At 39.2% G+C, this 16,194-nt stretch overlaps 1 protein-coding gene across 4 annotated transcripts in view; it reads left to right on the forward strand.

Moving 5' to 3' along the window:
- The window catches only part of bcam (basal cell adhesion molecule (Lutheran blood group)), a 79,894-nt gene that overhangs the window by 40,940 nt on the left and 22,760 nt on the right, over window positions 1-16,194 (forward strand). For all 4 annotated transcript variants that reach the window (XM_036135290.1, XM_036135289.1, XM_036135291.1 and 1 more), the window contains exons 2-4: window positions 12,537-12,661; window positions 12,762-12,984; window positions 15,499-15,572. In XM_036135290.1, coding sequence (XP_035991183.1) covers window positions 12,537-12,661; window positions 12,762-12,984; window positions 15,499-15,572 — 422 coding nt within the window. The remainder of the gene's footprint in view (window positions 1-12,536; window positions 12,662-12,761; window positions 12,985-15,498; window positions 15,573-16,194) is intronic.

The raw sequence follows: 16,194 nt of genomic DNA on the forward strand, positions 1-16,194 counted from the left end.
CCTCAACAAACTGAATTTTCAAGCTGTTCAGATCTGGCAGGATAAGTAGATTTATGTGAGCACTTAGCAAAGGAGGGCCATAAAGACAAGATTTGAAATGGTCAATGCTATCAAGATAAGGGGAATCTGACCTACTCCTTAGCTAAAAAGATTTCTCCCTATAAGTTACGGTAGAAATCTATATTTAGTGAATGGGAAATTGCCTTGTGCTTGTGATATTTTCTTTGTTGGAATTAATGGACAGTCTTGCAATCAATTTCATCCCCCGATGGCTTCAAATCAGACTATTCTGGGCTTTGTGGCTAAAAGATAAGCTTGTGAAATGTGCTTCGTCCCAGTTCCAACTGAATGCACATCTGAATATTAGTTTTCATTAGCATAGATTTCACTGGGCAAATGTGTTCAAATGCAAAAGAAAAGACGGCTGTTCACAGCTGTAAATACTACAACAAGACATGCATACCAAAAAAGGAAACAGATGCTAAGTCACAACTTAAAAAAAAAAAAAAAAAAACTGTGGTGGAAAACTCAAAGCAAAGCAAACTAAGTGAAGCGCAGAACAAACTGCCGCATTTTCATAAAGAGCTGAGTGGATTTCAGCATGTGGTAATCAGAAAGGTGTGATGCAACTTCCAGTATTTAACACTTTCGACTGATCAGCAACTCCTTCAGTATATTTAGAAAGATTTTTCCATCTTATAACAATTGATGAACAATTGCAAAAACCTTAAAGTATTCATACCCATTTAACATTTTCATATTTTGTCTCCTGACAACACCAAAGTGAACAAAAATAAAATAAAAACCTGGTTTACCTTTTTACAAATAAAAATGTGTGGTTTGAATTTACATCTCCCCGTTAGCCCTAGCTAAAAACCAGTACAGAATAAGATAATCACCTTCAAAAGTCCCTTTATTAGTAAATAGAGCTCACCTGTGTTATTTAACTTCATGCCACCAAGGCATGACTATCAACTGCAAAGGTCGCGCAGGGGTTAGGGAGTTCATCCTGAAATTGGTGGGTTGCCAGTTCAATTCCCCACTTTGCTTCTGCTGTGTCCCTGGGCAAGACACTTCACCTGCTGGTGGTGGTTAGAGGGTCCAGCGGTGCCGTTGTACGGTTTCTGTGTGTCTGCTCCAGACCAGATGTGGCTACTAACATAGCTCACCACCGTCAGGGTGTGAATGGGTGATTGACTGAATATAGTATAAAGCCCTTTGGTCGTAGGACTTGATAAAGCGCTATATAAGTATAAGCCATTTACCATTTAACTGAGATTCCAGGCATTAATCAGAGAACCAGGTAAGCTTGTTGTAGCGCTGGAGGGGCTGCGGAGATTTACAGCTCAGGTGGGAGAACCTGTTGTTGGTGAACTCTCGCCTCCAGTTTTCCACAAGCCTTGTAGGGGATGCAACACACATGCAGAAGACGGTTTTGTGATCAAAAAAGGTTAAGGTTAGGGAAGCTGGTCAGAGTTGATGGGGATATAAATGGAGCTAATTACAGGGTGGTCATTAAAAAAATCACATTTTAGATCCTGCAAAAGACTTGAGCTCCATCTTCTAGCAAGACAAGTACCTTAGACACACAACAAAAGCTACAGCGTAATGGTTTAGACCGGAGAACATTGATGTGTCAGAATGGTCCAGAGTTCAGACCCAAACCCATTTGGGAATTTGTGGCAGGAAATTAAATATTTTTCTATACATTTTTGACTCAGAGGTGCTAGACATGAAGGCATGCATGACTTAAAGAGACTTATGTGTTAAAAACACGTCTCATTTTCGCAATTATACAGAATTTGGTTTCCCTCTATTCCATAATATCCAAATAAAATACATTGAAGCTGGTGGTTGACATAATGTAAAAAGGACTGCAAATACTTTTGTAAGCCACTCTATAAACTACAGTAATATATACACGGGGCTGTTGGCTTGTGTTTTCGCTGTTAGCTTGATTACCTCATACTGTAGGTGATTAAGTCCTCCATGACATTGACGCAGTGTCTCCTTGCTCTGTTTGCTTTGCCAACTTTCAAATCCACTAATCCTGTCTGAGTTTCGGACCACACACACACACACACACACACACTCACAGTCACGCAAACACCCGCTGACATTCACCGTTCTTCAGGTACCACGTTGTGTGCGTGCTGCCCTTCCCCAAGTTTGCCTCTCAGTAATCTTCTCTACACTTGCCGTAGCAGTGTTGGTGCAGTGTTTTATGATCCATCACTGGAATATATGCAGTCTGAAGTCTAAGTCCCCTCTTCCAGACCTCTGACTGTATCATGCAGAGTTACACAGGGCTCTGACTTACAGATCATCCTTCACTTTTCACAAGAGCTGCATTTGGGTTTGCAAGGGTACTCCAGCAGGCGATATCAATGCTATAAAGAGTATATGGTGGCTTCAGTTGTTATAGCTGACTGCTGTTACAGCACAGTGTGTTCCTTTTCCTCTTTCCATCCATCACCCTTTCGTTTTTTTTGGTTTACTGTATGGCTAACTTGCAAATCCAGTCGTAAATAAAAGACTTGAGCACACACTGGATATTAAAAGATGCTCTTTGAGATTGAGGGATAAAAGAAGGCATGCCGAAGTGAAAGAGGCTCCCAGTATGATGTCCAGAATACAACAGTAGGTGAGGCAAAAACCCAGAGAAGAGAAAGGGGACAAGAGAGAGAGAGAGAGAGAGAGGATCCAGCTGGCTCTTTTTTTATAATGAGAGGCACCCTCTTCCCTGTCTCCCTCAGTGTGTGTGTGTGTGTGTGTGTGTGTGTGTGTTTGAGGGAAAAAAAAGACAGAGGCAAGTAGAGAGACGAGGCAGACAGGAGGGTTTTAAAGTTGGTTTCACATTAACTTTTCAGTAGATGTGGGACTGACACAACCCTCTGGGTCTCCACTCTGCTTCAGCCGCAGACTTTGGATGCTTTTCCACACACAATGTACTTAGCCAGAGCTTTTTTAGAGGATTTAGGACGCTCATAAATATCCCATGCATTATCGATGTACTGTAAGGGAGTGTGTGTGTGTGTGTGTTTATGTTTTACGTGGGTGTGTACAGGTCACAGTCTGACCATCTTGTTCCCATCTGTCTTTCTATTCGGTCTAACACACCTCTCACACACACACACACACACACACACACACACTTTCCCTCTCTTTGGCAAAATCCGATTATAAGGCCTGCGTCAGCTAACGAGGCCCCTCTACCACCACCACACACCCACCCGTCCATAAACTCCCACTGCTCCCCCTTATTTTCCTCCCTCTCACACACAAACCGATAGCCATCAGCGTGTTTCTGTAAATACACAAACTGTAGCGCGCGCGCCCACATGCTGCTTCAGGCTCAGATTGGATGGAGGACTCCCTAATTATTATTTAATTGCCCTTCTCTGTCTGTCCAGCTGCCCCGTGTGTATAAAAACACAGACGGGCGGCCTGATTGATCACCCCGGACTCAACATATTGCCAATGACACCAAAAGGTGCGTCTGTCAGGGAGGAAAAAGGCACGAGAGTGACAAGGAATAAAATCAATGAGTGGACTGTTGGCAAAAGAAGCAGATGGACTCTGCTGGTTTATATTTCCACGCTTTATTATTGCCCCCTACCAGACATCAACACCACCTAATCATCCTGAATGGATTGTTTGTTCTGTAAATTATGCTAACAGTGTCATGCCGAATATCTTAATTCTTAACAGTTTTACAACATTATACAGTAAATGTATCGTAAACACATTATGTTTGGCGAATTTGAACAATCTACTTAATGTGTGATGCAAGAGTAAGTCACAGGCGTTGCTGTTTTTCCTCGTGAGTGGAAACTGAATCTCTATGGCATGTCTTGCATGGGAAAAAATGAGCTATCAGCCGATGCTATACGAATCTTTAATCAGCATCCTTAAATAAGCAGTCAAGAAGCTTCACACTTGCATGGGAAAACGCTGTATCTCCCTTTTCCCCAATGACATATTGTTGTATGAAGTCTTCTTTCCCCTTATTGCATCAATGCTTAGGTTTTTTTCTGCCAATCCTTTATTTATTTAAAACCTTTCTCAATTTATTCTGCTCATGCAGCAACAGTAACTCTCAAAATACAAAAAAAGTCAGAACAAAGTCATCCAGTCTAAGCACTGCTGAAGAAAAATGAAAATATTCTTGGCTGGCTGGGGTGGGCGGCATCCAGCTTTTATATTACTTAAAATATAGAGCAGTATGAGGTAGAATGACTACTTATCAAGGTGTGTGTGTGTGTGTTGTCTTCTTACTCTATGCAAATTAGGGAATTTTAAATATTTGTAAAACAGTTTCTGACCTTGTTCAAAAATTAAGGTTGGTGCTATTTTTTTTTTACAGTTTTTTTTTACTGTTAAGCAGAAACGCAGCACTGAAAAGATTTGTTTCTGCTCCCCCGACCGCCTCAACCTGGTATCATTGGACATAAATTATGCTGAGACCGGACAATCAGTTCCCAAATAGCCTATAGCCATCTAGGCTGTGTAGAAAAGTTAGACACACTGAAGCCCAGAGTCTAAAGGGCTGTGCCTATACTTATAGCATTGGGGGTTACGATACATAAATAGTACATAAAAAAAGTGTTATTTCCTGTAGGCTTAAGACTATTGCTACTGGGCCTCACTGGGTCCGTTTGGAGCACAAATATGAAACATCTGCTCGGAAAACAACTTCAAACTCAGCCTTCGGCATGCGTAATCACGTACTTAGAGGCGCCCTGTGCGACACAGGAGAAATAATGTCTGGCCAGGGTGGAGGTTAAGATGACAAACATGTCACTGTGAAAGGTGACGACAAGGGTTATGAAATGTAACAATGTCCAAGAGCAGGAGCAGATCAGAGGAAAACTCAGCAGCAGGATCATGTGTAAAGACACAGCGCCACTTAAAGCATCCCCTTGTTAACTGTTAACTGTAATATTGTGTTTAATAAAATAAATAAAAATAGCAGAACGTTTTTTTTATGTATCCTTATGATGGGACGGTGGCTCTTACTTAGTGACGTTGCGTTCAGAAACAGAAATATTTGACTATCATAGGTGATAGTGGTGGGTCCTGATTATGTTTTTTCGCTGTCAATTCAACGATGTTCACTTGAACAGAGAAGGTCTTTTCTCACTGCAAAAACAAAACTAAAAATAAGTCAACTTTTCTTGTTCTTCCTATTTTAAGTGCAAAAATCTTATTCCATTGTCAGATTATCTTACTTACCCGCACAAATAAAGTAAAAATACATTCATTTCAAGAAAAGTTTAACTTATATTAGTTCTGTTTTTGCAGTGCTCCTTCTCCTCAGCCTGTATCTTCTCCATAGAGAACCTACAAATGTGCAACTTACAAATAAACTTACTTTCAGCTGTAATTATTTGGCCCACCCATTTTTTATTAGGCCTGGCCTCAAAGCAATTTCTGGCTACGCCACTGAACTGGAGATGCACCAATCAAAATTTTGTGCGGTGTTCGACTGAGCTTTCCTAGTGTGACGGGTCATTAATTATTTACCTTAGATGTAGAGGCGGCGTCATGCTGTGTGTGTGGAAGAGAGGGTATGTGGTGTAAAACGGGGCTTCAAAAAAAAAAGAAGATGAAGTTGAGACTTTTACCATAGAATTAGCATTTTTACTTGCAATTAGTTTGGGTAATGGTTAGCACAGCTAGCTTCACAAACACTGGGGTCTTTGTGTATTCTAGAAACAGTCGAACCTTACCCTGACTTTGAGATCTCCATAAAGGTGTCTTATATTTCTAGATCTCATAATTATCCATCCAAGACAAAAGATGAAACCCTGAAAGAATAAAATAGTTCACCGTTTCTGTCCTTACTTCAGCCTTCTGTGCTGCTTGCTGAAAGTCTCGCTCTCTCTTACCTTCTTGCCACAGACATGTCTTAATATATCGAATATATATTTTACTTTTGAATAGCTGCATGCTCCTAAAGCTGAAGTCCTACTGCATAGTGGGCAATCAATATCTAAATGCATATGAAAAATGTTTGACAAGAACACAGAGATAATATGTGTTCCATGCTTTTTTGGCTAAAACAATCAAGAAAGCATGTTAGCCAATATTCAGTCAGTCCATAAAAAAAAATAATTTCACAAGGTTTGTAATCGCTTAAAGACACACTACACTGCATTTCCACTGCCTCTCATTTCATTTGACTGATTTTGCCAACAGCTCACATTATTGTCTTCTTCTTTATTCAGTAAGGTGACCAGATTTCTGAAATCTAATCTGGGGACATTTCTTGCTCGTACATAAAAAAACAATACATCTCATCAAGACGAAATTAGGAAACGGGGACAGTAATGGTTTCATTTATTTTTACATATTTATTAATATTTAAACAACAAACATCAAGTGTAAAAGCCAGGAATGTGCCTCTCCACACTTTTAGTATATCCTAAGATTAATAAAATTAATAAATAGTGTTAATAGAAAACTAGAACTGTGTCTTTGGGTTGGGGCAAAGTGATGGGGGTGGGAGTGGAGGGGTCTAAGGTGGTTAGCAGGGTTTTTCAATTTTGTGTAGCCCAAAGAGCTCTGCTGCCTCCTAAGGGGAGAGTGACATGAGGAAAAGAAAAACCAGAAAATACAAACATTTAGACTGTGGCTCTCTGTGAAGACAGAGTTCCTCAACCTTTTAAAAAAGTGCAACAAATAGTTATTCTGCTCATGTCTACATACCTATGAGCAATAAGTTTTCTGCATTAACATAAAAAAGAAGTAGAGGTCAAGCCCGCAGGTAAAGGGTGATATATGTTTCTTATTGTCACCTGGCCACATCAGGGGCCTGTGCATCTCAAATAAACAGATTATTTTTTTTCCATAATGGGCTATAAGCACAGCTCCACTACTTCCTGAACCTCAGCAGCTCTTTTGTTTCCTTTCTTTCTTTACTGGACAAGCTGATTAATCCAGGTGTGTCTGGCTGGTTACTGAAGTCAGACACACCTGGATTAATCAGGAGCTGCTGATCTTCAGGAAGAAGTGGAGCTGTGCATGGAGCCTGTTTGGGACAAGAAAATGGGTTGGGGTGATGTGAGGTGAAACAAAGGCACAGACTTGGAGACCCCTTGGATCAGTGTGCAGCATGAGCATGTATAAAGTTACATAAAGTGTGTATAACTACATTATGTGTATGGTAGTAGTTGATGTGCCAGTATATTGTTTGCTCCTATAAGGTGAGTTAACTCCGGTCAGTGAGTCAGCTAACATGAGATCATCTCTGGTTTCTTCAAGGCCTTCTGTATCTGAAGAGCCATCAGCCATGATATCCAGAGGTCTGGATAAAATAAGAGAAGAGGATGTATTATGTGCAGAACTGACATTTTTAAGACACAAGAAAAATATAAAACTAATCTGCCTCTTAGTTCTGCCACAGCTAGGAAAGTGCAGTGAAACTCATGTTCAGTGCAGAGACTCAGAAAGAGGTTATATCCTTAGACATTGGGCTTCTCAACTCAAACCTGAGTCACTCTGTTTTATATACTTCACACACTACATTACTCAATACGTTAGTTTATCACTTAAATCATGTCAACGCTTTATCACTTAAAGTTTAATAATACTCTAAGTAAAATTTTATCTCTTCTCATCAAGTGTTCTTTCCATCAGTGTTCCTATTTTCCTCCACCCATTTAATCTCCTTACTGTCTTCCTATCCTCTTCCTCTTGTATCAATCTTACATTATTCTAACACAGACATTATATAATTAAAATCAGTTCCAAAAACATTAGAATCTACAACATGAAAACTTCCAATTATTGTTATTTTTATTATTATATCATCTAATTAAATACTAAAAATCTAATTACCACAATATTTGGAGCTACAAGCAAAAACAACATAATAAATGGACATTAAACAGGTGGTTATCTCTTCCTCCATCATTCTCAGATCATGTAGATCTTTTCTCATTCAGTTCTCCTGTTACTGACTCCTATTTTTTCATGAGGAACTTTTATATATCCAAAGTGAGCAGTAAAAAAGGTAAACCTAAGCCTGGAAGTCTATGCTCATAAATCAGCAAAACAACTAGTAATAACTCTACTTATAACTATCTGAAATATAAACTAAAGGTCACCAATCAGTTCTAAAACATCTTTAGAGGAACCCTTGTTGATCCCTGGAGAGCCAGCGTACCAGATTAGCGCCTTACAAGGCGTTTTCAATCATTCTGTTACATTTTATCTGAGTGTCTTTTACTGATGTGAGCAGCAACTCGTGGTCTTGTCTTACTTTTTATTGATAATTTTTAACCTGGACAAAAACCAAACATTTATCACAGGATCAGCCCGATCCAAATACTTACCATGACACAGGGCAGCTCCCCTTGTAACAACGAATTTCCACTTCTTCTTCTTCTGTTTTAAAAGGGGTGCGCTCTTCTTCTTCTTCTTCTTCTTCTTCTTCTTCTTCTTCCTCTTCGTGTTTTAATGGCATCTGACATCCAAAGGGATCATTACCGCCATCTAGTGGTGCGCGCAGCGCACCCAGTTACCGCAACACTTATTCCCCCTCGGTAAAATCGGGGACATTTCCGGGGACAGCTTTAGCCGGGGACAGGTGGTCCAAAACGGGGACAGTCCCCGGAAAACGGGGACGTCTGGTCACCCTATTATTCAGTAACAATGTCCACACAATGGAGTGTTGCTAATGCCACCAGGTAGCAGCTAGTATGCTAGCTGACCTTAAAAGATTGTAATTTTCAGTTTCCAACGGGCTGCTCACCAGTCAGAGTCAGTCAAACTATAAAATCCGATGTTTCCAATCATCAGCCCACTTTCTGGTGTATCTATAACTTCAGTATTGCGAATATTATTTCATCCCCACTAAATGTTAACTTTGCTGTCATCATTTTTTTTGTCCTATCATGCCTGATCTGAGTATGCAGCAGAGTTTGAGGCCCTAAAGACCTAATTGGAAGATTTGCTTGCGGCACACCTTTAAAGAAGCAGGTGTTTTATTTCCACTGGCAGCTCTTCTGCAGCCTATTCTTGCACAGCGTGTCCCACTGCCTCTGGCAAACCATTTTCTATTAAAACGCACTTTGCAACATTCATGGTCTTGCTGGTTTCTTTGGCCTTGTGCATCTTCCTTCTGTTTTTTTTTTGTCAGGTTCTCTTTTAAACAGCAGGTGATGCTGAAGAGAAAATACTTCTGCACCAGAAGAAGGGAATGCACATTTTTAACATATCTGTGTACATTCTGCAAAAGCAGGGTTTTAAAAGCCAACAATCAAAGAAATGCCGTTTTTGGGATGCCAGACCTGCTAGTATCAAGTAGAAAATAAAACAAGCTTCAAACGATTTTAACATAAACTATTGCTGTTATTTTAAAGCATTCCTTCATCACTGTAAATTTAAGATCAGTGCTGACAGAGGCAAAACGAAAACTTAAAAGGAGTCCAATTATTTCACTATGTAAAGAGTTAAACCTCCTGTCCATATGCCAGAACGTCTTTTGTTTTAATGCTGTGTATGTGACAATGTGTATTTTTCCCATGTACCACTCACTGGGACACTCAAACCCTAAGTGCTTTTAAAAAGCTCTGCGCTTCATTTGCTCAAACATTCCCGTACATTTGGCAGGCTGCCTTGCTGTTTGTTTTGGCGTAAAAAAAACTGAATATTTTTAGCGTCTTTCCCCCTTCCCAAACACAGGCCATGAGTATCAGTTTGCGAAAGCAGTCTTCTGCAGATTGACTCATTTCTTGAGGAGAGGCAAAAGAGAGAAGTTCAAAAATAGACGCATAGGGAGTGAAAAAGTTATCGAGCGACTTAAGTCCGAGAGTGAAATATCGGACGGACACGTGACGTCTTTTCATCAGATGTCAGCACATCACTGATCTTTGACCCCCTCTGTGGTTTGTGGGTTGTGGTGAACCACGGTGGAATGTGTCTCACTAACAGCGCAAAGCTCAAATAGTGTTTAAAACACAGCCTCCTATTATTGCCTCCAAACCTTTTTTATTATGCTTCCTTCTATTTACCTTCTAGTCTTCTTGATAACAAGACGTCCATCGCTCGGCTCCTCTCATCTCTCTGTAGACATTTCATGCAAACTCTTTCATCCTCCTCGTCTCCGTTTCTCTGCCTCAATAAAACTAGCCTGTCAAACAGCTACACTTCCCAGAAGTCTCTATTCTCCCGACTCTTGGCAGATTTTCACAACCAATGAATTATTCAGCGGTGGATTTTGTAGTCTAGAAATTGATGGCATGATTAATTTATGTGATCATACAGAATATTGGGTCTATGTATTTTAATAGCTGTCTGTAAGCCTGCAGTGTAAATATTAACTTTCAATTTCTTGTTCTTTTAGAAAAGCGGGTTTTTGGAGGATTTTGGATTATCAACTATGCTACACATTAAACAAAATTATGTCTTTATGGTTAGATGCTTAGTTTAATTGTAAGCATGACTCACGTCCAACGGGCTTTTGTTTTATTTACTTAGGTGTTGAATTAGTTTAACATAAGTGGTATTGACAAGCCTGGAAATTGTGCATCTAAATTTGGAATTACAAAAGCTGGTCGTTTTTATCGACCAATTTTTAATGAAACACAGCATGATAACTATCTAAGCCTTTTATAATGGTGTCCTTTTCTTTTCTGTTGTTTTCATTCAACACATTTGCACGCTGGTGGATTGTGTTAGCAGAAATTGAGCTTTTTTTTTCTCCCTCCTTTCCTGTTTGTCAGCATCTCCTATTTGCAATCCAGTCTACTTGGATAATAGGTTAGTTCTATAGGTGGATATACCAAAAGTGTAGAGCGCTATAATGTTGTCTGTCCCTCGAGAAAGTAGCTAAGGCTCGTTCTGTTCCTGAGCTGCATAGCCTTGCATAGAAATCTGGGACACTGGGTGCATCCTAATGTCTGTTGAAATGGGAGCACACCAGTCCCAAGGGCTCCATCGCTTCTCCTGGGGGTACCTTAACAATGTGGATGTGCCGTTTTTGCATTAAAAAACTGCTGCAGCCCTAATATACCGCTTGCTTAGGGAAAAAAATCAGGAGTGATTAGAAACTTTAAAGAGTTTCAACCTTCTGACATTGTGGAAATATTGCCATATATGTCTTTGAGTCTTACTGAATAGATCTTTGAGTGGAATAGTACCTTTGAATAACAGTTTAAATGATCCTATTTGCTACCTTTCCGTTGAGGTTTATCACTGTTTCTTAACAAATTTTTATTAGCAAAACAAAACGGGCAAAAACAAAATGCAATCAAAAATATTTTATTTATTTAAAAATGGTTTTTCCAAACCAACCTGACACTATGTGAAAAGGTAATTGCCATTTAAGCCTAATAAACAGTTGGCAGCAACAACTGTTATCAGGGGCTTGAGATAACTGGGAAGGAGTCTTTTAAATCACTTTGGAGGAAATTTTGCCCACTTGCTTTGCCTAATTGTTTTAATTTAGCCACTTTGTTTTTTCATGCATGAACAGCTTCTTTGAACTAGTGCCATTAAATCTCTATCGGATTTATGTCTAGACTTTGACTGGGCTCCTCCATAACCTTTGTTTGGGTTTTTGTGTGTGTCTGTGTGTGTGTGTTTGAGCCTTTCAGAAGTGAACTTACTGGTTCACTTTGGATCATTGTCCTGCTGCATAATCTGAGTATGTTTGACCTCAAGGTCACAAGGTTACGCCTGCATGTTCTCCCTTTGGGATTTTTTGGTTGACAACAGAATTTGTGGTTCTGTCAATCAGAGTAAGTCATTTAGGTCCCAAAGCAGCTCCAGATCATCACACTAACGCCACCATGTTCTTTTTGTGAAGGATTGAAATGTCCTGTTTGTGCCAGACGTAATGGTTCTACCTGTCAGTTTGCTGAATATTTTCCCTGCATCTTGGGGATTATTAAGTATTTTCAGGCAAATGCCTTTTTTTTCTGGCCAGTAGTGGTTGGCTCATCTGAATTCTTCTATGGATGCCAGTTTTGCTCAAGTTTTTTGTTCCCTAACAATTGTATCACAAACACTGTCCTTAACTAAATTAAGTGAGGTCTTAGTTAAGGTTTCAAAATTTGGGGTTGGGGGATTCTTCCATAACCCCCTGGATGAGTTGTCAGTGCACTCCCTAGAAGGTCTATAATTTCTCCGTTTTTGGATAATGGCTCTCAGGGTGGTTCGCTGAAGTTCTGAAGGCTTAGAAATGGTTTCCTGACTGATAGATGTCACTAAATGTGTTTTTTTTTTATGAAGTCCACATTCATGTACTAAAAAGTTTTTTTTTTTGTTGGTCTTCTGTAAAACCCTAATATTCTTAAATGTTGTGCTGTCATTTGCTGTAAGCAGAAAACCATCATATTTAACAGAAATAAAGGCTTTAAAATATTAGTCTGTGTAATTAATTTCTATATGCGTGTTTCACTTAGTGAATTGAGTTACTAAAAAAAAAAAAAACTTTTTGATATTGTTCTAATTTATTGACTGGTTCTGTAAATATGTGGGATACCTTGTTTAATCTACAGTTTTTCTTTTGCTTTTTGTTTTTCCAGTTTGCTGTGGGGCGATAACTGTGAAGGTGGCTCCTAAGGTGGAGGTGAACAGAGGCGACACTGCCAAACTGCCTTGTGAATATTCCGGCACGAGCTTAGACGATATTGTGGTTACTTGGTATATTGTGAGTAGATTTTCAACCACATCATAATAGTTACATATAAAAAAAACATTTTTACACAATGTTCATCATGGCTTTCTTTCATCTTCCCCTTTTATCTTAGACGGAGGAAGAATCTGACCAAAGAAAACGTGTGGCTTATCGTAAAACGTCTGGACACCATGAAAGCGACCCTGAGTCTCCTCTTTTCGGACAAGTCAGCATTTCAGAGGACTTCACCTTGACCGTCACGTCTGTGAAACCCAGCAATCAGCTCACCTTCTACTGTGAGGTCACTGCTGGAAAGGATGGATCCGGAGAAGCCAGCACTAAGCTTGAGGTCTTTGGTAAGTAGACCAACACTATCTAATCTGCTTTTTTTGGCATTTTGAAAACATACACAATGTTTCTCCTTTCCTTCAAAAGAAATTTGTTACTTGAGTTTTTTTTTTTTTTTTTTGTCATGTCCAAAAATGTTTCTGAACTGTGAGACTTATGTGTGTGCACTTGTTCATGCATGCATTAGGGTAATCACATTATATTCATGTTTTTGATTGGATTTCACGCGTTCATACATTATTAACACTTAAGACTCTTAAATTAGCGACAGTTATATTTCTTGCAATAGTCTGCAGCTTTCAGGAACTAAAAGTTTAGTTTTTGCATATGTATTTTGGATATGTTTTTTTTTATGTATCGGTAAGAATCTTACGCTTTCTTTTATCCCAAATTTCTTTGACAAGTTCCTCAGAGGTCAATTAACCACGATTTAATGGCTCCAGCCATAATTGACGAATAGTTCAATCACACTTGTCAAGTCTGATATATCTCTTCCTAATAAGAGTCAGGATTTATCACCATCATGGAAAGGCCTGACTCTGGTGCCGACTGGTGTTTCCCTTCCCATCCCTTGACATGCAGTCTCAAATGAAAAGCCGCTATTTGTGTCTTCTATGGGTCTCTCAGTTGATCCTTAAAAGGAAGAATTTTATTTCCAAGTAAAGAAAAAACAACCATAGTTTTAGTCATACAGCATCTTCAAAAGGGAACCATAAATTGTCCCATTACATGTAGGCTATCAGAATAACACAAGTTGTTGTGGGATTATACCTGTCATGCAAACCAGCAATTATTTTGTGAAAAGACCTCAGGTATGAGATTCTGAGAGTATAATTGAGTATAAAAATTATGGGTTCATTTTATAATGATTTTACATATTATGATATATAGTATAACAAACTCATACACCATATGAATTATTACCGTTAATATTAATTGTTCTAGTTATAATACTGTAACAATAATGTAATAGTGTTATTTGATTGCTCAGAGATTCTCCTAACCAGGATTTTTGGGTTCTAATCTGAGCCTAATTTCTGAATAAACCTCAGAAGAGTCATTTCAGTCATTTATTTTTTAGCTGCAGAGCTACTAAATCTGAATACAGACAACTGAAATGAAGACGGGGACAGAGGAGCACAACAAATCCCAAGACATAATGGAGTTTAAAAAGCTTCTTCCCAGTATACTATTCAGTTTAAATATAAGTCTATCCATCCATCCATCCATTTTCTAATATGTTTACCCCTTGTGGGGTCGCGAGGGGTAAACTAACCGGATACATAACACTAGAAGTACACATGCACAGCCAGAAAACGGAAACTAACAACAAACAAAAAACGTACATTGGCATTACGTGAGCACATCAGAATGATTGCCATTTGGGAGAACCAATAGATAAGCCGATTCCACTGGAACTTGAAGGACACAAGTGGGTGAGAGCAGGACCAAAACTCTGACAAATCCCTGCCGTTCGGTCCGAATGGTTATTTTGCGGGCCTGCAGCTTTCACAGAGATACAATTTTTTGACCTCCTTTTTGTGAATACATAGTGTTTTGACTACAGTCAGGCAGAAGGACCATTTCACCCAACATAACAAAAAGTGTTTCTGAACAGGATTACCAGCTATAGCCCTAAACTTAACTGTAAATTTCATGTATTTTACCATTTATCTCTCTGCGGAAGAAATATACAGTTTTTCTCCTTTGTCCAAACGGCACCAATTTTCTATGAATTAGAGTAGCCCACAGAAAACACACAATTAAAGCTCCTGATTTTTGGTAAAAAAAATACATTTATATTTGCGAGGGCAGATGATATGAACTTAGTTGCACTTCTGTTGTCCAGAGTATAAACAGTGCTCAAGGACATTTGAAAAAGCATTACAAAAACCGCTCCAGGTTTCCCATTTACTTGGCCTGTCAACACTTTTGTAGAGTCCTTGAGAGGGTAGAGGTCCTTCACCATGGATCAACAAAGGACAGAAGGTCCATCTGGAGGGCTTAGTTTCCAAAAAAAAAAAATGTCCCTTTCTCTCCAAACGCTTAAACCAAACAGTGGATTTGGTTGAAGCGTGAGCGACAAGGAGGGGATTTGAATTGTAGTTTTCAGTGAAGGATTGAGACAAAGAAAGAAATACCAATCTACTGTTTATTTTCATGCACAGTCGACCGCTGCAGGGGCGGATAAGATGGCCTTGGAACAAGTGTGCCTGTAAGGCAGCGAAACAAGCACTCGCACCTGTGGCTGAATGTGTGCATGTTTGTGGCAAGTAGGAGGTATTAGGAGGGAGTTTTTTTCCCCCCCAGTTTGACCCTTATCTGCTGAGATGAACCAGGTCACTAATAAATACTGTGAAGGAGGTTATTTACTTCTAGATATAATTAACAAGGTCAGAGGATGTGTGCCTTGGAAAGAAATATGGAAAGTCACTGATAATGAGTGTTTGCATATCACATTTAACAATATATCTTTCTCTATGTGGCATAATGATTAATAACTGTTTTCTTTTCTATCTCAGTTGCTCCCCAGAAACCAGAAATCAAAAAACCATCTTCTCAGGCCATCTCAGTGGGAGCTAGCAGCAGCTCAGAGGTTTGTAAATAATTGTGTGTGTTTGCGTGTTCTTGGGTTCTGAAGTTGTGATGAGAGATGCACCCATTAGGGATTTGTGACTGCTTTCAATTGTCTGTTTTTTTTTTTTTTAATAAAGCTCTGACCGGTGAATAACAATTTTAACAAATTTAAGCATTAGGTTTGGAATGTTCTCTGAATGGAAAAATATGGGACATCTAAACGTTTCCAACCAGCCTATCTCAGCATTTAGGAACTTTCTTTCTGGCCTGACTGCCATGAGTGATCATTTAAATTGTTGGCAGAAGTCTCTGAACAGGTTTTTACTTATTCAAAACAAAGACAAACTTATACTAAAATGATCTTAAAGCAGCTTCAACGTCTTTTGGAAGTAATGAGTTAAATTAGCATTGCTAGCATTCCTCATTCACATGAGTATAGGCCACCAACTGACAGACGGCAGTCTGGGTCTGAACCTAAATTCAGTTTTCTCTGGATAATGGCAAACGGATAGATCGTAATGGGCAACAAGGTTATATCTTGCACACTTTTACCATGTTTTACATATTTTTACACTGCAAAACATTTGGCATAGTTGCTTTGTGGCAGCTTTTGATTGCTTACGACAATGCTCAGGTCACTG

The sequence above is a fragment of the Fundulus heteroclitus genome, chromosome 3 (assembly GCF_011125445.2).
Source record: "Fundulus heteroclitus isolate FHET01 chromosome 3, MU-UCD_Fhet_4.1, whole genome shotgun sequence".
Classification (NCBI taxonomy): Eukaryota; Metazoa; Chordata; class Actinopteri; order Cyprinodontiformes; family Fundulidae; genus Fundulus; species Fundulus heteroclitus.